At 38.9% G+C, this 23,166-nt stretch overlaps 2 protein-coding genes across 2 annotated transcripts; one reads left to right on the top strand and one right to left on the bottom strand.

Moving 5' to 3' along the window:
- The first annotated feature begins 417 nt into the window (after positions 1-417).
- Positions 418-19,570, top strand: ift140 (intraflagellar transport 140 homolog (Chlamydomonas)). The gene is made up of 30 exons (XM_087794235.1): positions 418-508; positions 1,297-1,447; positions 1,515-1,736; positions 1,868-1,989; positions 2,070-2,200; positions 2,280-2,455; positions 2,551-2,642; positions 3,193-3,299; positions 3,372-3,514; positions 3,588-3,791; positions 3,880-3,952; positions 4,031-4,122; positions 4,199-4,326; positions 4,405-4,522; positions 4,624-4,745; positions 4,828-4,963; positions 5,044-5,175; positions 6,148-6,386; positions 15,184-15,361; positions 15,578-15,768; positions 15,836-15,931; positions 16,510-16,642; positions 16,870-17,013; positions 17,126-17,254; positions 17,344-17,526; positions 17,613-17,816; positions 17,894-18,106; positions 18,734-18,900; positions 18,966-19,107; positions 19,180-19,570. The coding sequence occupies exons 2-30, from the start codon at positions 1,301-1,303 to the stop codon at positions 19,357-19,359; spliced, it is 4,344 nt and encodes a 1,447-aa protein (XP_087650361.1). The 5' UTR covers positions 418-508; positions 1,297-1,300; the 3' UTR covers positions 19,360-19,570.
- tmem204 (transmembrane protein 204) lies at positions 7,740-14,204 on the bottom strand. Its single transcript, XM_087794234.1, has 3 exons — positions 13,083-14,204; positions 12,600-12,755; positions 7,740-8,708 (listed from the first exon to the last, which is right to left on the bottom strand). Exons 1-3 carry the CDS (start codon positions 13,507-13,509, stop codon positions 8,464-8,466), a joined length of 828 nt encoding a protein of 275 aa, XP_087650360.1. The 5' UTR covers positions 13,510-14,204; the 3' UTR covers positions 7,740-8,463.
- Positions 19,571-23,166: the final 3,596 nt, after the last annotated feature.

Raw genomic sequence — 23,166 nt, 5'->3', positions numbered from 1 at the left:
TTATTGTATGGGTGAGAATTGGAACATGCAGGAATGTTATATAGAGCTTTGCCTTTTCACTCAACTCCCTCTTCAGTGTGACACATTGGTGCATAACTTTTATATTATATACTATTTATATCCGCTGCTTCATTCTTCACTCACTGGTGAACCAGACATTCACATCACTTGTTCTATCTGCCAATTGACTTATCAATACTAACTTCTTTTTTTTTCTCTGAACTAACGGAAAGCATTTAAATAATTATATTGTCTTGAAAGACCCTTAATGAAAATCAAACATGGCTATATATTTTAGAAAACATATGTTTGTTTTTATAATGAGTCCTTAACGCACTCGGACAAGCTCGTCATTTTCCGTGACTCCTCCTCCAATCCCGCCTGAAGGTTGTCAGGGGCAACTGGCAGAGACGCTTACACACGGTAGCTGAAGTACAAACACTGCAACTCAATGTTTTTGTCGTTTATTCGACTACGTGTGGGGCAGCTTCCCTAGTGTCGCATAACGGTAGGTACGAAAAAAGTAAAAATTGTATAGTATTTGCCCGGACACGCGTATTACTTGAAACTTTTGCAGGGTTATCCCGGCTAGCTAATGTGTTAGCAGCTAAAGCTAACTTATCATCGCTTGAACACACGGTAACATGGCACTGCCTATATTATAGAAATATATGAAATATCATCCCATTTTAATGCTTTTCAGTTTTTGGATGTAAGCGTGGTAGCACCTTTTTATCCTTTTTATCCTGTAATTATTGGGCGAACTGTTTTTGTATGGCTTAAATGACATATTTGTTATTAATGTTAACCTAAAAGTGACACTGCAAAGAAACGACTCAAATAGAACAAGTTTCTAATAATTGTTTTCATTGTAAGAGCGTAATAATGGTGAGATCAGCTACACATGCTGTCACAGGGATTTTGAAATAGATGGTAATAATAGGGTTTCTGTTCAAAATGCAGTCACTGCTCCAGTTTGTTGTTGTCAATAAAGTAACTCAACAAAAGCACAAATGTGTTGTATAGATCCATGTTGCCAACATAATCTAAACTTCTCACCTGCATATACAAGTAATAATGCTTATGGGTATTACAAAGTTTGCACTAAAGTATGATTGATCTCTAAAAAGATTGAATACAAAAATAGTTCTACACTAGAACACATGTGTTTATCAAACGACGCTTTTTCTTACCAGAAGAATGAAACAATTGTAACCATTGTCGTAGATTCTTGTTAAATCAATCCTGTGATTTATTGTGATTGTTTTAATTGTTGATTTTTTTTTTATTTGTCAGGGCTATGGCGGTATATTTTGATCACCGTATTGAAGCCCACAAAAATACTGCCTCTCCATCCCAGCTAACTTGGCACTCAGTACTGCCTGTACTAGCTGTTGCCTCAAGCAGCTTCACTGTTGGAGGAAATGTAGATGTTTACTTACAACAGGTAGCTATTACAAATAAACTCCAAAATGTTTCGACCTAATAACGCAAGTTTGAACATTCATATCTAGGGTGAGCATGTAGAGTCCTGTCACATTGAGCGGCCTCATCATGCGAAGGTTCTTCGCTGGCATCCCACAAAGCCAGTGTTGGCTGTAGGGTGGGAAAATGGCGAGGTCCTGCTGCTGACGTATCCTTCTGGAGATCAAACCATCTTACCAAACACTCACACGGCGTGCATCACGCTGTTGGAATGGAGCAGTTCTGGCAGCCGCTTGGTTACTGGCGATCAGGTGACAGACACACTTGTTTGATTATTTTAAGTGATATTGGTTTGGATGGTAAACTTTAACACCATTTTTTCAAGCACAATTCTTTTGTTTAACAACAAATTTACTTTCCCTTGTTCATCATTTGTTATCAGACGGGTACTTTGGCAGTGTGGAAACTTGATGCCAGAGGAAAACTTCAAGGAAATCATCAAGTTAAGCATGAATACAAAGAACCATTATCATGCTGTATCTTCAAACCAACTCTGCCTGGAGAGTAAGTTGTATTTATTCATTTAAATTCAGCTGTATTTTAAGTTGAAATCTCTTTAAAACAATGATACTATTCTACTGTAGCGATGTGGCCATGCTTGCCCGTGCATCAGTAAGTGGAGACGAAAAAGCCTTGGATATGTTCAGTTGGAAAGGAGCACCTCTGAAGTTGGGACCTCAAGAATGTCTGGCATTCTATGTTAGCACCTCAAATGGCAAGTTCATTTAACTAAACTGGATTATATTTAATGATCTGGGAAAGTAACTGATTTTAATGACATTCCTTACATGCAGGTAAGGTCCATAGTGTGGACGAGAATGGTAAAACCTCAGTCTTTCTCAGTGTGGAAGGTGCCATCCAAAAGCTCTTCTACCTTGACAAGAGAGATGCTCTTGTTGTGATCACAGAGAGTCTGATGCTATCACAGTACAGTGTGGCCTCGGATGGTGGAGCCCACGAATTCAGGAAGGTATGAGCGGTAACACATTTGACTTTTTTGCTCATTTGTGTTATTCTTTTAAAGCGTATATTAATATATAAACTGTGTACTATTATAAACCATAGGTGAAGTTGAGCAGCAAAGGTGGACAGAGCGTTGATATGGTATGGGCAGGCAATGGCCTCCTCATCACAGCAACAGGAGAGCAGCTTGTCAGGTAGGCACCATTCTACGAATGTACAAATGTTAGATGTTCACTGAGCTACAATAATAGTTGTATAATAATAGTAAGAGTTGAGTGACTTTCTGGAACAGTCTGTTGATGGAAATAATACAATTTACAAATATAAATCTAATACATCTAATATAATAAAAGGTACTTACAATATATCTAAAATAAATAACTGATTATGATGATGGGATCAATCTAGAAAAAGAATAGTGTTGATGGTTGTATTGCAATGAAACGAGTACCGTATATGGTAAATATGTATTGGGATAATAATTATAATGTATTCTTTATGTGAATATATTATGTAGTTATATAGAAATCTTCTTTGTATATGCATATATATTACACTATATCACATTAGTAGAAATATTAGCTACAAACTAAAGAATACCGGTAATTAAATCTTCAGTAAAGTTTATTTTTTGTTTTGCTTTATTTTAAATTCTTTATTTTGTATTTACAAATAATTATACATGATAATAAATAATTTATAAATGTTCAAAATAAATGTGTTAATTCATTTGTTCTTCTGCAGGTTGTGGGATCTAGACCGAGATAACAACCATGTTCTGTCCCTTGATGAGACTCTTGGTTTTGAAAAGGGAGAGTTGATCAGCTGCGTTGCTTATTGTGCGGGGAAAGGTAACAACATTGTTGTACGATCTAAACATTTGAGAGGGAACTATTGATTAACATTTTTTTTTTTTTTTTAAGACATTCTGGCAGCCGGAACCAGTAATGGACGCATAGCAATTTGGCGGATGATGGGTCAGTCTGATAACAACAGAGGTGATGCTCACACTTTTTGGAAGCTTCAACCTCCCACTGAAATTGAAGGAAGTGTCACTCAACTACAGGTAAAGTCAATATCCAATTAAAAAAAGAGCATAATAACAATCGATTATGTCACTTCCCTTGTGGACATTTCAGTGGGGTTCGAGTTTGAATCTCCTAGCAGCAAACAACTCCAAAACGGTGTTGATTCTCTGTGAGCATGTGATGTCAACCGACTTCAGCCAGCAGGTGGCAGCAGTCCAACTCTCCCCAACACAGCTCAGCATTACTCAGTTCCACACAGGAGTGCATTTTGCTCTCCAGTCTGACATGCACATAAAGGGAGTGTGCTTAACCAAGGTGCGTCCAGATATGCAGCTGTAATGCTGACTGTATTTCTAGATGAATATTGAAATTTGATTCTAAAATAAAATGTGTTTTTTAACAGGACACTGCGACAGTGTGGAGTGGAAAACATATTACAGTGTATGAGCTCTCAGGGTCTTCACTACGCAACGCAGGTAAAATTACATCTGAAGATGGATTTTACAAAAAAAAATCACAACTTTTTACAACTTTTTTATTTCCTCATATTCAAGGATCCTTCCCTTGTGAGTCCTCGATAGTTGCTGTACATGGTGAAAATTTATATACAGTGGAACCAAACAGGGTCCAGATCAGAACACCTCAGGTCTGTTTATTTAATAAAGAAATTGCTTAATTCAAATTTGTACTATGCATTAAAATGTATTTTCCGCCTACCCTAGGGCACAGTGAAGCAGTTGCTGACATTTTCCAAGGCAGAGGGAAACCCGGTGCTGCTCAGTGTGTGTCAGTCCTACCTGGTCGTGGGTACAGACACGGCTCATGTCAGGGTTTTTGATCTTTCAAGAAGGTATTGCCTCTACAAGCAAGGCAATATAACTTACACAGGATTTATCTTAAAATGACTGTTCCATTCTGTGTTTTTAAGAGATGCCAAAGCTCACTGCAGTGCTAAAAACCTGGCTAACCACATTGCCAATTTAGGAGCTCTGAGGTCAGTGAAATGTAATGCCAACGGAAGCCAAGTCAGCGTTTTAATCTCCCAGGTACATCCTTCTCTCCTTGGTTAAAAATATTTTCTGTTCCATTCTTAAACCGATAATATATTTTAAAGAACGTATACATAAGATGACTTTTCCCCCCACAGGTGAATGGACGTCCAGATCAGAAAGTCTACTTTTATGACGTTGAGATGGACACTGTGACTCACTTCGATTTCTTCATTGGACGGCCTTCAAGTGGCTTATCCCAGGCTGAAGACAGCGAGAGGTAAAAAAAAAAAAAAAAAACTTTTTGGTGATGTGTTCCTAGTATCATGTTTTTTAATGCATGTTTCATTTTGATGTTTCAGGCAGCAGTTTGAAGGCGGTGAGCTCGGTGGACGCTGTCCTGTTTCACATTACTGGGACGAGGGTGAGCCTCGGCTGTTTGTCTGTGAAACTATGCCTGTAAGCTTGGAGTCATCAATCACCAATTTAGCAGACACGGTAAAAGCAGCTTTTAAATACTAATTATACACTTTAGCAAATCGTTCAGTCTCGTCAAAATGACACCTTTGTGTTTTTAGGTTGAAGTGTCTGTGGTCACTCTCTTCTGTACTCAAGAGCACGGCCTTCTCTTGCAAGATTGCTTCCCGAAACCTGCTGGCCTTCAAGCCCTCATAGCTCTTGATGTACCCTACTATTTTTTCAGCTGCAAGGTGAGGTTACTGCCCACATCTCTGCCCCACAGATACACATTTGTACATTTGCTTTAAACTCTTTACTTTGTACAAACATTTTTTTGGTCTCAAACACCACAAGCTATTTTTTCGGAGGGGTGGTGTCTTTCGATCAGAAGTAAGTTTTTGTACTGAAATTGTACCTTCTTCAGGCCAACAGTAGTCGTGACCTTGGATGTACCAAACTAGATCTTTTTGTTCCTCGTCCCTGCAGGTCTTGTGGCTAGATCAGATCTCTGTCATTTTCACTCTAATGCCCAATTATCAGTCACAAATGATGCTGCATAACAGCTCAACTTGTAGATAGATGCGAGTCTCACTATCCATTTAAGCCAGTGTTGCCAATTATATCAACATTGTCAGAAATATGAACAAGTCTGACATTTGCAGAGAACTGTGTGTGTTCTTCTTTGGAAACTGCCTCATAACTCCCCGAACCTTTACCCTTAACTAGAGGGAATGAAATGACGCAGACTTCTGCCGAATACGATTCAAAGTAAAGAGTCATTTTGTTTCTTGTTTTTGTTCCTTAAGCGTTAAGGGAGGATCTTTGTTTTCACTCTGTTATAAGGTTTATGTTACTTCAATAGGGAATGCAGTCACAAAACTGAGCAACGCTATGAGAATGATGTTAGGCCTTCTTCTGGCAAATATTGTTCGATTTTAAAAGAGGACGGCTACCACACATTTTCTTTGACATTCTTGTGTGCTTAGTTACATGAGAAAAAAGAGATCTGGAGCCTTCATTCTCTCTGCACAAAAACTCCTCAATATCGACGTGTCCCGATTAACTTTGGTTGACCCCTTGTTGTCTTTTAGCTTTGCTACCTTTTTGCTTTTAAATTGATGTATAGTCAAGCTTTTGCCCATCCTCCTACATTCTTGAGCCTTATTTCCAGACATGTGCATCTTGTCAAAACATAACATGTATTTCTTTGTTTCTTCTTGTAGCCTGGACAAAGGGATCAGCATACTTCTGAAATTCCAACATCAGCTCCCCCAAATGAGAACCAGCTGATTCAGGGGGCAGTTGGCCAGCTCCCCAACATGGTATCCAGGCGACCTCTCAGGGACTTTGTGGGACTGGAGGACTGTGAGAAGTCCACCAGAGATGCCATGCTAAACTTCAGCTTCTATTTGACTATCGGTGACATGGATGAAGCCTTCAAGTCCATTAAGTTGATAAAAAGGTAAGTTCAAAAAGTCATTGTGACTTTTCTTGGTTGCAGACTGTTTCAAAGTTAAAACATTCCTTCTGTATGATTTCTGTCATCACCATCCTCGCTGGGCTTTTCCTCATCGGTGTATTTGTAAAGCATAGAAAAGACCACTGGGAAAGTATTGTTACTTCAGCCTTGACTCTTCTACCACTGGGATTGTTTCTTTCCTTTTCCACCCTCCATTGATTGATTTATTGATTATAAAATGAGGATTATTAGAAAACTTCTTTACGCCTTCATCTTTCTGACCATTCTGGTGAAGTGAGCGGAATCTTCTTCTCCACACGTAACCACAGACACGAGGCATATACTTGAAACACTTGTGAACTGAACCAAGTGTGGAAAGACATCAATCTTCCACAGGATATTCAGGATATACAGAAATTCATAGTCTGATGACAGCTTTACTCAGTTCCTCTTGGAAAGCTATTTTTACCTCAAACCTTTTTTGTCATGATGGTATTGTGCTCAATTCCCGAAAATCTCCACCCTCATATCCTGCTACAGCAACCTGTATCATCGGGGACACCCAACTGTAGTTCAACAAATTCACAAAGGTTCTCGATCCTATCAGGCTCCTTTGTTTTTCCTCAGATAGTTCTAGTTGGAAATACATTTTGAAAGCTTATTATAGAGGTTCATTCATCTAATGAGTAATCTTATTCCTTCCTTTTCCTGTTTTAAATCCAGATTAAAATGTTTATTCTGCCACTTTTGTTAGTGTATTAACAATATTAAGGGTGATTAACCTTTTTTGACCACTATATTATCACGTATTATTATATAATTTTGTTTGTTTTCCAATAATTGCAAGGGATTATTATTATCTATAAAGTCCCTTTTGTTCAGTTTATTTAGTTCCTAATTAAACATGTCAAACATGATAAACAAAAAAAACTAATGACGTTTTAAAGTGTTCAGTGAGTTTCTCAGCCAGGGCAAAGACAGCAGTGATAATAATAATAATAATTTGAATAGAGAATATTGAATTAGTTCCTTGAAGGAGGTAACACCCCCTAAACCTTGCTTGCAGAAACTGTCCTCTTCATGTCATCGTTCACAGCATCAATAAACCTCATTATTTCATGGACACCTTCTCCTTTTACAAAGATGTCTAGTATACCGTGTCACTCTTAAGTCCAAACCATCAGTTTCTGGCATCCCTAACTTTGTCTCCAACTACAATCTCGACTCCCTGCATCTTCCCCGTTCCTCCTGCCTCTTTTGTTTGTTTCCTTTTGTGACTGAGCTTTGCATACACAGAAAACAAGACTGAAGGAATGAAGCAAATCGACTTTATAGATTTGACCAATAATTTTTTTATTATATATTATTATTTCACAAACCCATATGTTTAATGTAAATAACTAAATAAAAAGATTGTAAAGATCAATCAAACAACAAAAATATAAGTGTAATAACGTGTTTTCAAAAAATGATAGAATTAACATTAATATCAAATACAGTCTGTACCACAAGCCAGCGAAAGTTACAAAATCAAATCCAATGAAACCTCAAAAAGTGAAATAAGGTAAACATAGTCTTATTCTTAACTCATAGTTTATGTGTTTTATTTGAAATAATGCATAGCTTATATTGTATCTTTTTCCCTTAAAATAAAAAAGAAAGTGGTTGCTTTTCTACCCCATCACTGGCATACCATAACATGTATAGTGAAAAACAATAATAATTATGATTACTTATTTTATTAAAGACAGGAAGGGTTTAATGTAGGACAGTTCTACCAATTTTATTTTAACTCTACGTATTGTATTATATTTATTCCAAAATTCACATCACAATCGGAGTCTTTTGCGTAAAGTATTTAATAATTCCAAATTTAATTTTAAGGTATCTTTAAAAAGTACAGATACAATATTTAAGTTCAAGATCCAGCTTGATCCTCTCTCCTCACACAACATATACTTTCCACATTCAAAGAAAAATTTGGGGTTAAATAAAAAGTCCCCAAGTCTTGTTGCAATTTGATCAGTTAGACATTTCTGCTGGTTTTACAATGGAGAATGAAGGTCAGTGCTGGCCTCTCTCAACAAGGTGATTCAACATAGTCGTTGTTCAGTCGAAAACGTAAAGGTGAGGCTAGTGAGCCGCCGATTAAGATGTGAGGCTCCGTTGCAAAGTCATCCCGGCGGTGTAAAATGTTCCAGATGAGCATGGCTGCTGCTATGGTGGCTAACAGGCACGCAGCTATGTCCAAGTAGCAGGAGTAGGACAAGAGTGTATAGGGTCCAATCCTGTAGAACGTCACGAGTCCAATCACCAGTACGAAACCTGCAAGAAAAATGATTGTATTGGTTTAATAAGTCAACACATTTTCTTATCTATCTGCAACCAAATCAAATATATTACTAAGACCGAAGACCAAGACAGAGCAAAAATGAACACGTTATTTATGGCAACTCAGCAAACTCTTGGCCCTTTTCCTCCAAACCGTGACTGGAATTAGAATCACCTCATGTCATTTGGTTCATGGAACCAGTAATGGACTTGTGCATTATTCTTTTGTTCGTTCCCTGCATGGGACTTTTGAAATTTGGAGATCTGGTTCCTCTTGGAAACATGTTCTGCTTTGTCAAGATCAAGCATCTCGCTAGAATTAAAAAATATCAAAGAGCATTTATAAACTCGGGGAAAGCCTTGTTTCATCTCCGCGTTACTTTGATTTACACTCAGGCGATGAGGAAGGCCGGTGTGATTGTAAATGTCTAGAGACATGCTGTTCCTTTCATCCTTGTAACATCAACACTGGCTATGCTGGAAAGAGATGCATCTACAGAAGTCTGGAGACATGTTGTTTCGTACCCAGTTCACCGTCTTACTTCCCTGACAATATTTGTGAATGGAATTTTTAGTAACTTGCTCCACGAGTTTTCCTTTGATCCCGTCCTCACAATAGCCCTTCGCACGATATCATTCTTAAGCCCTGACCTGCTCCACCCACAGACATTATCTGAGCTCTTGCGTTATTCCAATGAATCCCACCCTATTTCATTTGAGCTTCAACGGCAATGAAACTATTCTTTGACAGGATATATCCAGACCGGAAACAGAGATGTTGTTACTTTGGGACATGAATCATAGATTTTCCTGCGATGACCACCTGAGCTTCAAGTCCGTTTGAGTTTCATTGTTTTATACGAGGATGTGGATAATTATTTCTGTGTAATGTTGACTCATTTTGAACCTGCCTGCCTCCTTATCCAAGAAAATGAATAATCTCCTGTCCAGGGTCCAGCCAGGGTGGGCTGTGTGAACCTCATATATTGGCACAGACTTATCTGTCAAGCTTCCTTCCCCCTTTTCCTCTTTCCATCCTTCCTTCCTCTCCACACCCTAATCTTCAGTGTTAATATATTTTCTGGAAACTTCTCATGATCTGTCTCTGAGAAAATATACAGATCAATTGAAGAGACTAGTCCTGCCTGAGTATATTTTCACAATACCATCTTTTTTCTCTTACACTAGTGGATCAGTGAAAGATATTTGAAAGACATTTGTGAATGGATTTTAATCTGAGGTCAAAGTCAAGATTCTATTATCAGGAAGCTTGATTTCGAAGACTATTTCTAGTAACAGTAACATTTTCCAAAGTGTTTTATGACATATTCCTTTCTATGAGCGAAAAGGAAAAGACTTAATAATGTGATGTGTCACATTTCTATTAGAACTAGAATAGTATGCTTAATCTTGATCTTAACAAGGTGCTCATCATTTTAAAGACTCTCAGAGAATACATTTGTCAAGGTAAGAAGACATGCATTCTTCTTCCTGAGTATGTTCTCGGCTTTCACTGAATGTAAAGCTTCTTATCGTGTTTTCTATCAGGAACTTTCCTGCAGCAGAGCGTTCATTCAATTGAATGGGATATTGTTATTCCTGGGTGTACTTGCAGAAACGAGAACATTCTGGCAGGTCTCAAAAGAAAAACATTCCTGCGAAAAAAGGATGATGTGTAAAAACATTTCCATTCATGCAGAGCTGAAACTCATTCAGTGGTATCGGCAAGAGGCTGTAGTAAAATTAAACCTGTATCATGAATCAGTACTGGCCCTAACGTTGACCATCTTTACTGTCACGTTTGTTTAATCTGCATATATTTTTTACATACCCATCTTCACAGAAGTTACCACTCAATATTCCTGTATTGTCTTTTCCCTTTGACATTGATCTCCCTTTAATTATTTAAAATCGTGTTTATAGGTGATGTATTATAAGGCTTAATGTTTCTGTTAACCTGATCAATCCGTTCTTTTTATTTCATCTCTGTCATTGAATTTCATCCTTCATAAATATAGGTTGGAATCGCATGTATTTACAAGGCATATGTGCATCAGAATCCAATAATCTGATAATTGATATAGGAAATGGGTTTTGATTACTCTTTTGTCTTTCGATAACCAAGCATTTAATGTGTATCCTAAACTAATTATTTGGCTTGTACTCAAATAGTTTGGTTTGTGCTCGACGGTCTTGACTCAGAGTCGGATTTATAGAAAGCGTTGGCTAGAGATTGCTGCATCTGTACTGGTAAAGTTCCACTTGAAGGTTTTTCGATTCTTTTTTTCTACTTTTTTGCGCATACTGTGCTTTTTCTAAGAGACTAAATGATGATTCTTCGTATGTTACTCGCAGCATCTTAAATAATGGTAATGTAAGTGACCATTCTCCTGAACTCTTTCACTTGAGCCTCCCTTAATTGTCTTCCGATGAAATCCGCTCATTGTTAAATGACTGTCTCTCGAAATATAATGATAAACTGTGATCCGTGATTGGTTGTCAGAAACATAAAAGTCAGTTTATCTTGGGCAATCCCCGCCCTGCAGAACGAAGTACGACTAGACCAACAAAACACACACAACTACAGCAGACATAAACACTCATATATAAGCTGCGTAGCCACTGTTGCCAACACATACACAAACATACACTCCCTGTTGAAATAGTCCATCCCGTCTATCCCCCCCTCCTCCTTTCTTTTTCCTTCTTCAGCTAGGGGGTTTGCATAACAGGTAGTCACAGACATTTCCCCGTCCTGAGCAGGGATATCCTGGCGCCCGACTGTCGCTGCCTGAGCAGCCGCTGCTCTTTCTATTGGATTCTGGTCTAAGATTAAATTTAGAACGAGAGCAGACCCCCCACTGTGCCCTCTTGTCATTCTGACGCTCAACCAAGGGACCAAGCGACAGCTTTACAAAACCTACTTCCCCAACTGAAGTACTGGGAAATTCTTCATCCCATTGTAACACATCTGTAGATTGTTGCAAACATTACAACGTTCATTCCAATCATGTTGGGATTTTAAAACTAAAATAGAAAAAAGTTAAAATGTTGTTTCTTGTTCTCTAAACGGTACTCTAGTTGTTAGTTTCTCCTCATTGATTCCCTGACAACCTATAGTTTTTTTTAGGTAACTGAAGCATTTCAAGTTGTTCCTTTCTTTCCAAAGAAGCCCTTTGTCTATTTATAGCCTCGGGCAGATGAAGGAAGTTGATTGTTGTTGAAATGTTGGATCAGATGCAATGAAGACAAAGACAATTAATCATGTCACGCTAAATTATATGTAAGCTTTGGAAAATGAATTTTTGCGACAATACTCTTCTGAGAGGATTATCTTCTGTTATGTATTAGATTATATTAATTTATGTCATTTTTGCTTGAATAGCACAAAGACATACCAAGCAGGTAATTTTCCCCTAATATTATTTTTCTACATTTAAAGCTTTTTCTTGATTGGCTTAAGTTCTATCATAGATTGTCAGGCACGGCAAGCTAGGAAAAAACATTTCTGTGGTGGTGTCTGAGTTACCGGGTTGGCTTCCTCTAACGCTATCGCCAACGCAATCACAGCCATGTAGAAGTTGTTTAATTATTTTTTTATTCTGTGTTTTATTATGTTATGTTTTAGTTTTTGTCATTAATTAATAAAAGAGAAACAAGTTCAGACTCCTTCAAAATATACTCGGATCCAGATGGTTATCTGGAACATCAGCAACATTTAATCAACAGTTATTTGTTCAATTATCAACCTTTCCTGATAGTTCCTTTGACATTTGTTAGTATTTATTTTTCCTGTCATCACCATTAAAATCTGAGAGAAGGACACTTTATTTGAATGTGCCAGTAAATATTTCTCTTTATACATGAAATGGATTTTGTACTTACTGGCGAGCTGGAACAGTGCTGCGATGGCTTCTTCCCACCACTGAGAGTCCTGGGTGATGAACGGCAGCCCGATCAGTCCGAGGAGGAAGATCAGTTGACCAGCAGTCAGGGCCACAGTGGCCAACAGGTTACAGGCCCGCATCATGTCAAACTGCACTGTTTGGACCAAAAGAAAGAGTTTATCCATGAAGGCACTTAGTTCTCAAACTGAAACAAATCAATATTGTTGTCTATATTTTGTTTAGACTGAACTAGCTCTACGTCCAGGACGATAATGAGCAAGATATGGGATTTGACCATTTAATTTACCTTGTTACACAAGTCTATTACTCTTGAACTAAAAATTAGCAGTTTAAAAATATCCTTGTTGGATGTAAATTAAAAATACCAAGGGCCGTGATGGCCATCCATAACTGGTTTTTATATGTCCTCAGATTTGTGGTGCAGATAATTTCAAAATGAAGAGAAAAAGTTCAATCTTACATCGGACAGTGCTGCGGTATTCCTGGTAACCTGCGTACTCCGATCCCCATCCCAGGCTTTCACACTGCCTCTGTGACCCTTGACCTTTCCTGTCATACCGATCCCGGTCCCCCCCTGCGGGGCACATCTTCCACAGTCCCACGCTTCTCTTGCGTCCGTCTTCAAGTGCCTGCAAAACCCAACTTGGGGTGAACGCCGCAACATTATTGAGGACCAGGGAAAGCAGGGCAACTGTCACTGCCGCTGCCACCAGCCTCTGCACGGCCATACGACGCCCAGCGCCTGCCACCTCACCCTCGTGTCCCTGCACCAAATCCTGCCCCTCCTGAGTCTCTCGCCGCTCACCTGCCCTAGTACTGTCCCGGGCAGCGTGGCTCCTCTCCACCACCTGTTGATCCAGCTGATAGTGGGTGCCGTTCTGGCTCATGCAGAGCAAGAACTGGTGAGGGGCTTTTCGTCTTGAGGTTCAGCTAAAGAACATCTCCATTCATCCTCGATCATGAGTTGATAGCCGTCGCAGCAGATTCCTAGCCTTCCTCTTCGGACAAGACTCTGGGAGCGCAGGGATTAATCCAGCAGAAACTTTGGTCCATTCCCGTGACCCCAACCAGTTGCAGCTTCACTCTGGCAGTTCTTTGAGGCTCCTCTTCTTCAGCTCTATGACGATTTCTACGCAGTCCTTATCCTCTAACTTATCACTCCAAAATGCATCACAGGCAAAAGATAAGACGGTTTTTAAAATGTGCTGCTGGGAACTTGTCAGAAGTGAAAATATCTTGCTGTTCACGCTCACCTCCCCCAGCCTCCCTCTGTCTTGGCCCCTCTCTCTCTCTCTGCCTGCAGTCTTAAGCAATTCCTTAAAGTCACGTCCACTGAATGGGAGTTTCTTTCCCTCTTAGTTCCACTTCAGATATATCTGCTGGAGAGGACAGTGTTTCCTCCCTTATGGTCGCATGTGTGTGCATGTCGGTGTGTTTTTGTGACAGAATGACCAATAGAAACCTTCTCAGACGTCACTGCTGTGTATTCTTTTGTCTGGAGCCCAGGGGGCGTTCACTGAAGTCTCGTCTCTCGTGTGCAACAAACACAGTTGCCACTACAGTCGGCCAGCAACAGGATGTGTTTCCTGAGAGGAAAGGAGACTGGGATGAGGGGCCAAATGTGTTCTTCTCTTGTCTTTCCTCCTACATGTCTTTCTAAATCCATATCATTTTGGGCTATTTTTTTCATTGCAATTCTTTGCTTTGTCTTGTCAAATGCAATGTGAAGCATCATGTGAGCCAGAAGTAAATATAGAACTCAGCACTTTTCTTTCAGGGTCTTTCATTTAGCTGCTGAGCCCCTAAAGGTTTGGGGTATTTCCTGTTGCCTAACTTTAATAAACAGCTCACATCTGTATCGCTTGGAGCATGGAGGAGGGAGAGCACACAAATAGAGACCAGATGGCTGAGGAATTTTATTTCGGGGCCCACAGTGTGATTTACGTCAGCAAGACCAAATTATTGGAAAAAAACTCAGACCTTTAAATCTTTTCTCCTAATCTTTGCAGATTCCTGAAATATCATGCATTTTTGAAGGTTGAGAGCAGGATGTTTTTTGGTTAAACCCTTTTGAATCATCATTACTGCAAAAACATCAAAACATATTCACTCTATTTGTATTAATGTTAAACAACAGGAAGTAAAATATTTATTCTTGGAATTGATCACCTAAAACTTGGGAGTTATTCTTCTGAACATTTCATTCAACAATTTTACTCAAATACAATTGTGTGTGTAACTTAATATCAGTAATAAACCTTTCAAGCTATGTTATAAAATATGCTAGAAATATCACAAGTTTGAGTTCAATTCAGTGAAAATGTAAGTATAATAATCATGATGTAAAAAACAAACGTGAGTTTTGAAAGAGTCTATAATTGGAAGAGATTCAGATTTGATCAAACTATAGATAAATATAATAAAGGATGCTGATTGTAGGAACATTGAAAGTATTATAAAGCTTTATGAAGTTTCTCCATTGATTGAATTATTCTCCATGTATTATTACGCCCAAGGTCTTGTTATTTAGAACTGATTGAACCCTCATTCTTTCTTTACAGTAAGCTGGTGTGGGAGAGCATGGCACGCATGTGTGTCAAGACCAGACGGCTGGATGTGGCACGCGTGTGTCTCGGGAATATGGGAAACGCCAGAGCGGTGAAAGCTCTGAAGGAGGCAGAGTTGGAGCCAGAACCAGAGGCCCAGGTGGCCATGTTGGCCATTCAACTCGGCATGCTGGTATGATGAAGTTAATCTTAGAAACATGATAAAGTGAATATTATCAGTTGATGCAGACAGAAGACTGTCATTTTAGTAAGGTTTTATTATAATTTATTCATGCAAACTCTTCAATGCTGTTCTTTTGCTGCTCTGAGAATTTCCCGTTAACATCATGGGACTTTCCTGACTTGAAAAAAAAGGCCATTTCCACCATCTTTTCCTGTCATCCCACAGGAAGATGCAGAGAAGCTGTACAAGTCATCTCAACGCTATGACCTTCTCAATACTTTCTATCAAGCCTCAGGCCAGTGGCAGCAGGCCTTAGAAACGGCGGAGAATCATGACCGCATTCATCTTCGCACAACCTACTACAACCATGCAAAGTACCTGGAATCCATGGGAAATAAAACTTTGGCTCTGGTCTAGTAAGAAATACGAAAATAATAATGTTTTATTGTTAAAAATCTGCTTAAATTCCCATTTTTCTTGCAGTTATGAAAAATCTGACACCCATCGAGTGGAGGTACCTAGAATGCTGCAGGAAGACACATCGTCCTTAGAAATCTATGTAAATAAGATGAAAGACAAGTAAGTTTACTGTTCATATCAGGGTCAACTCAAACCCATTTTGGTATTTTGTGTATTTGGTATTTTATTTAAGTGTTTTTCTGCTCAAATGTGATATTTGTTATATTCAAATCTTTAAACAAGTCATCCATCCTTTTGGAGAATTTTTTTTCTCTTATATATCATATTCTATAATATATTCCCTAATAATAGAAACACGTTTTGTAATAGAAAACCTTTATATAATATTTTTTCACAGCTTTTGTACTTGGTATGTAGGAAAACGTTTGACAAATTCAATAAATAATCATAAAAGGTATATATGATAATATATTTCAATAAATAAATTGCATATCATGTTTTGTCCTGGTTACTTAAAAAAAAAATATAAATAATTATTTCGTCATGCCTAAGCAATGGCTCAGTGGGAACTCGGTCTATGATGTTCCGCCTCAGAAAATTTGTATAGTCCAGCCCTGTTAAAGTTACTGTTTTTTTCCTGTAAATAATTTTGGTGTTTAAAGAGAGAATGTGAGCTGTGGATACTTATCTTTTTACCTTTATAGACTGAGATCCTCTGCATGCTTCTGTTAACACAGGAACATCTATAAATGGTGGGCCAAGTACTTGGAGAGCCAGTCGGATCTGGATTCAGCCCTTCGCTTCTATGAACTGGCGCAGGATTACCTTTCTCTGGTTAGAGTTCACTGTTACATGGGAGACATTGAGCAGGTGAGATAGAAAAAATAGAAAATTAAAAAATGGTTAACTTAAACTATTTTATCTTCTGTTGCAAATAATTCATTGTTTAATTAGGTCCACGAGAGCTTTAAATAGTTATAGCAACTGAATATCACTAGAACGGTTTACATTGTTTTCTTGATTCAATTTACAAGAGGATGTAAAGCCCAAGTTTGGATTTTAAGATTCATTTGTGTAAGAATACAATCTTTTTCCAGGCATCTGAGATAGCCAACAATACTGGGGACAGAGCAGCATCCTATCACCTGGCTCGACATTACGAGGGTCACGACGATGTTAAACAGGCGGTCCACTTTTACACTCGAGCTCAGGCCTACAACAACGCTATCAGACTCTGCAAGGTACGTCCAGGCCAATAGAAGCAAACAGAATACACTGTTTCCAATTTAAAACAAGTACAAACATAATTTTACATTTTTAAAAATAACGACCTTCTCTTCTTCTTTTGATCAGGAGAACAATCTTGATGACCAACTGACTAACCTGGCTCTTCTCAGTAATCCAGAGGACATGATGGAGGCTGCTCGCTACTATGAAGAGAGAGACACTCATATGGATCGAGCTGTGTTACTCTATCACAAGGTTCATAAAAACATTTCATAGTTCCATCCACACGAGGGCGCTCCTGGCCTTTTATTTCATTACTTAAAGTTGGACGCTTGTCGTTTCAGGCTGGTTATGTTTCCAAAGCTCTGGAGCTGGCCTTCGCAACAGAGCAGTTTTCTGCTCTTCAGCTCATTGCTGAAGACCTGAATGAGAACTCAGACCCAGCCCTCCTGGAACGCTGCTCCGACTTCTTCATCAAACATTCCCAATATGAGAAAGCAGTGGAGTTACTAGTAGCTGCAAAAAAGGTTATTTGAACGTCATTACGGTTACTCTATTTTATGGCTTTTTTTCATTTAAAAAATATATAATATGTATATGTTTCTGTGTCCAGTTCCCACAAGCGTTGGAGCTCTGTGTGACCCAGAACTTGACCATCACAGAAGATCTGGCAGAGAAAATGACCACGATGGATAGCAAAGATTTACCCGAAGAGGCTCGTAAGGAACTACTGGAGAGGATAGCCGACTGCTGCATGCGTCAGGGGAACTACCACCTGGCTACCAAGAAGTACACTCAGGCGGGGAACAAACTAAAGGTAAGAGAGTCGGGAACAGATTACGTATCTGGTGTCATCTGAGCGCTCGGTTAAACCAAACTTTCTGTTTTTCACAGGCAATGAAGGCGCTGCTCAAGTCGGGGGACACAAAGAAAATTATATTCTACGCCAATGTTTGTCATCAGAAAGATCTTTTCATCATGGCGGCCAACTACCTGCAGTCTCTGGACTGGCGGAAAGACCCGGACATCTTGAAGACCATCATTGGTTTTTACACCAAAGGAAGAGCTCCAAACTTACTGGCTGGCTTTTATGAAGCTTGTGCGCAGGTATGTTATCAGAACACACTTTCATTTAGTCTTTTTTTAACGTGAGTTAAATGTCAATATCTTGTTCCATAATAAATATAAAGCTTTAAAAAATTATATATTATTATGAGGGTATTAAGAATGTTGTAAGATTTTTTTAATATATTTTATAATTAATATAATTTGAGAGTTGTCAAACAAATATTTTGTTTTAAGGGAACTATATTTATGGGGTCAAGATGACCCAGAGACTGCTGAAGGGTTAGCAGAGAAACCATAATTGCCATGAATACTTTAATGCTCAAGTTTGAGAGCATTATTTCTGTCTATGACAACCGTTTTAAGGTAGATAACTTGGGTTATACAAAAAAAAAATTAAACTGTAAATTATATACTAGAAATTAAGGAAATATATTCATATAATTCGACTTACAAATGCATTCATTAAAATGACACTCAGAACGGGTTGATAACTGTGCTGAGCGTTAAAAAAGTCCTCTCCAGTCTTCTTAACAATTAACTGCCTAAACAATTGAATGATTATAATTGTACAGTATTTTGTCTGATTAACTAGTATTTGATAATAAAGTTGACTATATTTTCGTCATATTGTATCTAAATAAGACAACATCTCCATCTATTTTAAAGGTGGAAATCGACGACTACCAGAACTATGAAAAGGGCTTGGATGCTCTGACCGAAGCCTTCAAGTGGCTTTCAAAGTCAAAGGATTCCTCAGCTGGACAGCAAGGAGTCCGTCTGTCTGACCTGCAGCACAAAATCACGCTCATCAAAAAGTTCGTCAACATTCGCAGGTACGACCATCGATGTTGAAAACTATCATTTGCAGAAGGACGAACACTTTCTCTTGTGTATGCAGGTTGTACCCAGAAGACGCCGGTGAAGCTGTAGCTCAATGTGAAGCTCTGCTGGAGGAGCCGGATTTGGATCCAGCCGTCAGGGTCGGAGATGTTTTTGGTTTTCTAGTCGAGCATCATTGTCAACAAGGAGACTTCACCACGGTAACTATCCATTTGAATGAACAAAGATTGAAATAAATAAATGAAACAAATAACCTTTTCTCTTTCCTCCAGGCTTACCGCCGGTTTGAAGAGCTTCAAAAGCTTTTGCCATCCCAAAATGTCAGGTACTTCATCAGCCAGTCCAGTTTGGCGGCCCTGCAGAGAGAGATAGGACTCCCCGTGGACAACAGAGTGAGCAGGAACAGTGTGAAGGAGGAGGACGAGGTGGAGGAGGATCTGAACTTGTCCTGAGGTCCCACTGAAGCCAATATTGTTCTGTATCCACATATGAAGGCCACATGTCTGCACTCTCTGAAACCACATTAACTGTTTACAATAATGTACACACAAATTTACATATTTTGTTTTGGAAAATGTATCTTTGAAATGCTTTTTATACAAACAACGACTGATCGACTGATGAACACCAACTGTTGGCTTATTAAACATTTTACCTGCAGAGAACTCAACGCCATTGTTGACTTTAATGAAGCAACATCCTGGGACCATTGCATCAGTCTGTGGTTTCAATTGTCTGATTTTTAAACCCATTGTACAATTGTATATATTTGTATTCAGTGTCCAAGATATTTAAGATATTTTTGATACGTATGCTGAATGATTTTGTGACCTTTTGCCTTCTTTATGAATAAAACATTTATAAACATGTTTTTAACCTTTGATCTGCTGCATTTGAACTTTTTGTTGATGGTTTCTGTTTTATTTGCCTCATTGAAGATGGTATTTTGTTAAGTACTATTTGTTTGTTGATGTGTGTCCATGCCAACGTACCGTTGCTGGTTACGGTCAAACACTTAAATCACACGAAACAACGATGGACACGTCGCACCGTGAAACATCATCAGATCCACTTCAGAAGGAAGCTCAAGCTCTCGATGGAGAAAATGTAGGTTGAACTGTTTATATAATAACACTATATCTATAAGTTACATCGTTGTTTCTGTTGTGCTTCCGAAAGTTAAAGCTGCGAGACCAAAATGAGCAACTTTCCAGTCAAATCATCTACCTGCAGAACCGACTGAGTCACGTGTCCAACTCCAACGACGACCTGTCAGCGAAGCTCATCAGGAGCGAAGAAGAAAAACTGAAGGTAGAACTCATACTCACTAGTTCTATAAACCTCGAGAACAACTTGCAAATGAAATGATCTTACAAATGAAGGTGTCCAAGGAGCTGTTAGAGGACAAAATCCAGCTCAATGGAGTGACGATGAAGCTGGAAAAAGAGATGTTTGACCTCAGGGAAAAAGTGAGTAGTTAACACTTGTGGTATATCAGGGTCAAGATGAATGACCTCCTGCATATGTATTTCTGGAAGCCAGTGAGGTCCAGAGACAACATAAGGGATACCACAAACACATTTGTTTTCGAGCCACCGGGTCACCTTGACCCTGAGATAACAAGGGTTAAGTTGGCAGATGTGCATGAAGATTAGTAACTGTATACTTCTCTTTTAACAACTGGCTGTATAACAGACTAATTCATTGTAAAAGGAAGTCTAAAATATTGAATTAAATACATTACGAAATAAATAAAAAGAAGAATGTATTATATGTAACATTTGTAAAGTTTGATAATGTATTCAAAATATTAAAAAAGTAAAAAAATAAGGGGGTTTGAGAGCTTGTTGAGTTTGTTGCAATATGCTATAACAACGCTAGAGGGCACCATATAAACACGCAACATATTATGTTCCCGTCGATTTAAAAGCTTCAACCTCATGTCTCTCCATTTTCCGTTTGTTAGCTGCTAAACCAATCCAGAATGACGTCAGACCTGGAGATGGAGAAAGATAAAATCCTCCAGGAACTTAAGTCAGCCGAAGCTTGTATGAACGTTGGAGAAGAGGAGCTGAAGGATGAGGTCTGCAGCCTCAACCATGGACATGTGATCTTCTCTGAGGCTCCTGACACAGAAGTGAGGCTCAGTGAGGACCCCAGTGCTGAGCTGCTCATCCTGGCCTCAGCTCTGCGCAGGCAGTTGGAGGAACAGCATCAGCAAGTCTACAAGACCACCCTGGACTTGCATGAAGAGTTGAAGACGGTCCAGGCCCTGATCCGCAGAATGACACACAATATGGTCGAGATAAGATTCTGATATAAAATGATATTATGACATGCACACAAATCACTTCTGTTGAGAATAAATAATGTTTTAAAATAAGGAAATATTTTTAAATATTGACCTTTTGTGTTACTTTTGCAGCCAGAGGACATGGCAGCTTTAAGGTGTGAGCAGAAGAAGATGGAAATAACAGTAAGGCCTTCGAGTTTTAATGTATAACCACTCTTTAATTAATTTGTGTCTGTCGTTCCTTGTTTAAGATTCTTGGAAACCAAGATGAAATAAGAAGCATGTTGAAGGAAATCAAGAGCAGATCTGAGGAGCAAAAAGCTCTTGTGGAGAAAGTGTGAGGGTGTTTGCATTGATTCGTATTCATGTGGTGTAGTTATGGTGATTTTCCTCATGGGTTTCTGTGTTGGTTCGTCAGTGTGGCTTTATGTGAAGAACATAAGGACGAGCAGAGAGAGCTCCACAACAGGCAGGAGAATCTTATAGAACAGAGTCATGTGAGTATGATCAGTCTTCTCTTCGTAAACCAAGAAACACATTCAGCCTTCACCACATGTGTTGCACCTTACAAGCCATCCATTGTATATGGTCATAAAAGAGTAAAATAAATAGTAAAGATTGTTTAATTTGGCTATTCTGAATGATCATGTACATATTGACGTTGATGCTGCTGTACTAAGGAACTATCTCTAGACTGATTTTATATGACCATATCATTAGAAGAAAAGGGACAGTGATATATTTGATCTTTCTCTCTCTACCAAGACTCTTCTGTACACTCAGAGCACCGTGAAAGAGTTGGAAGTGGAAAACTCGAACCTTCATCTTCAAATCAAACACCTGAATGAAGAGTATCGTACAAGACTGGTGTGTTACCTTCATAAAGTGACGGTAAGTGAGGACCTTCATACACAGATACACTGTAAAAAGTGACAAAGTCTGCCTTTGAATAGGAATTTATTGACCAGCGGGAGAAAAACATATCTGGGACGATGTCAATGAAGAAGTTTGTGGACAGAGTTCTGCAGGATATTCGCTCAACCTACCGGGTCAGAGAGGAGCAGTTAGCATCTGCTGCCAGCCTCTACAAGAAGAAACTAAGAAGGGTCACTAAGACGCATCAGGAGCTTCTTGTAGCTCACAGGTCTGCTTGAATTCTCTTTTCTGGCTTCAGCTCTTGCCATCCTTTCTTTTTTTTAATGACCTTTTCAGGACGAAGCATGTGGGAAGAAAAGTTGTTCGGAGACAAATGTGGCGTTTATATCACACTTTTCTTTTAACTACCTTTAAACTTTGTCAACTTTGTCATCTGGATCTCAGGGCGCTGAAGGACACGTTCAAACCAGACAGAGGTCAACAACATCATGGAGTAGATTCTCAGCTGCCGCTCACTGGAGAAGTTGACCAGGACAAGGTTCAGGAGGTACAGAAGTTCTTGTCCTTCTATTGGTCGCTTCAAATTGACACTTTAACGGTTTTTGTCTCCTTTTTTCTTTGCATCCACACTTTCTTTGTTATTTTCTCCTTGAGAGGACAGTGGCCACCAAAATGATGTCTGCGGTGTGATCGCACTGATGATCGTATAACAATGCAGACTTTGAAATATCATCCCGCCGACTGATGTTACTGCTTTGTTTAACTCCCGTACATGATAGTTAATAGCACCGTTTCACGCCCCAAATATTCATTGAATTCTTAATACGATCTTTGTTTGTTTTCATACCTGGCATAAATCTAGCTATATAAACATTTAAACCTTATTGTAAAACTTAATACACAAACACAATGCTAAAAAGTGCTGAAATGTCATAATGAATAAAACCCAACTCTGCTGATTCACATGTTTAAAATGTTGTCCTCTCCAAGATGCAGTAAGTCTCTCATCATGACCATGTTTTAAAGTAATTACTTAATAAAGTTCTCCCCCGTCTGAAATTTTGGCGAACAAGAGGTTACGAGATCGGAG

The sequence above is a fragment of the Callionymus lyra genome, chromosome 6 (genome assembly GCF_982586985.1).
Source record: "Callionymus lyra chromosome 6, fCalLyr1.hap1.1, whole genome shotgun sequence".
Lineage (NCBI taxonomy): Eukaryota > Metazoa > Chordata > Actinopteri > Syngnathiformes > Callionymidae > Callionymus > Callionymus lyra.
Note: the sequence above shows the minus strand (reverse complement) of the source record. Positions and strands in the feature narration are given on the sequence as shown.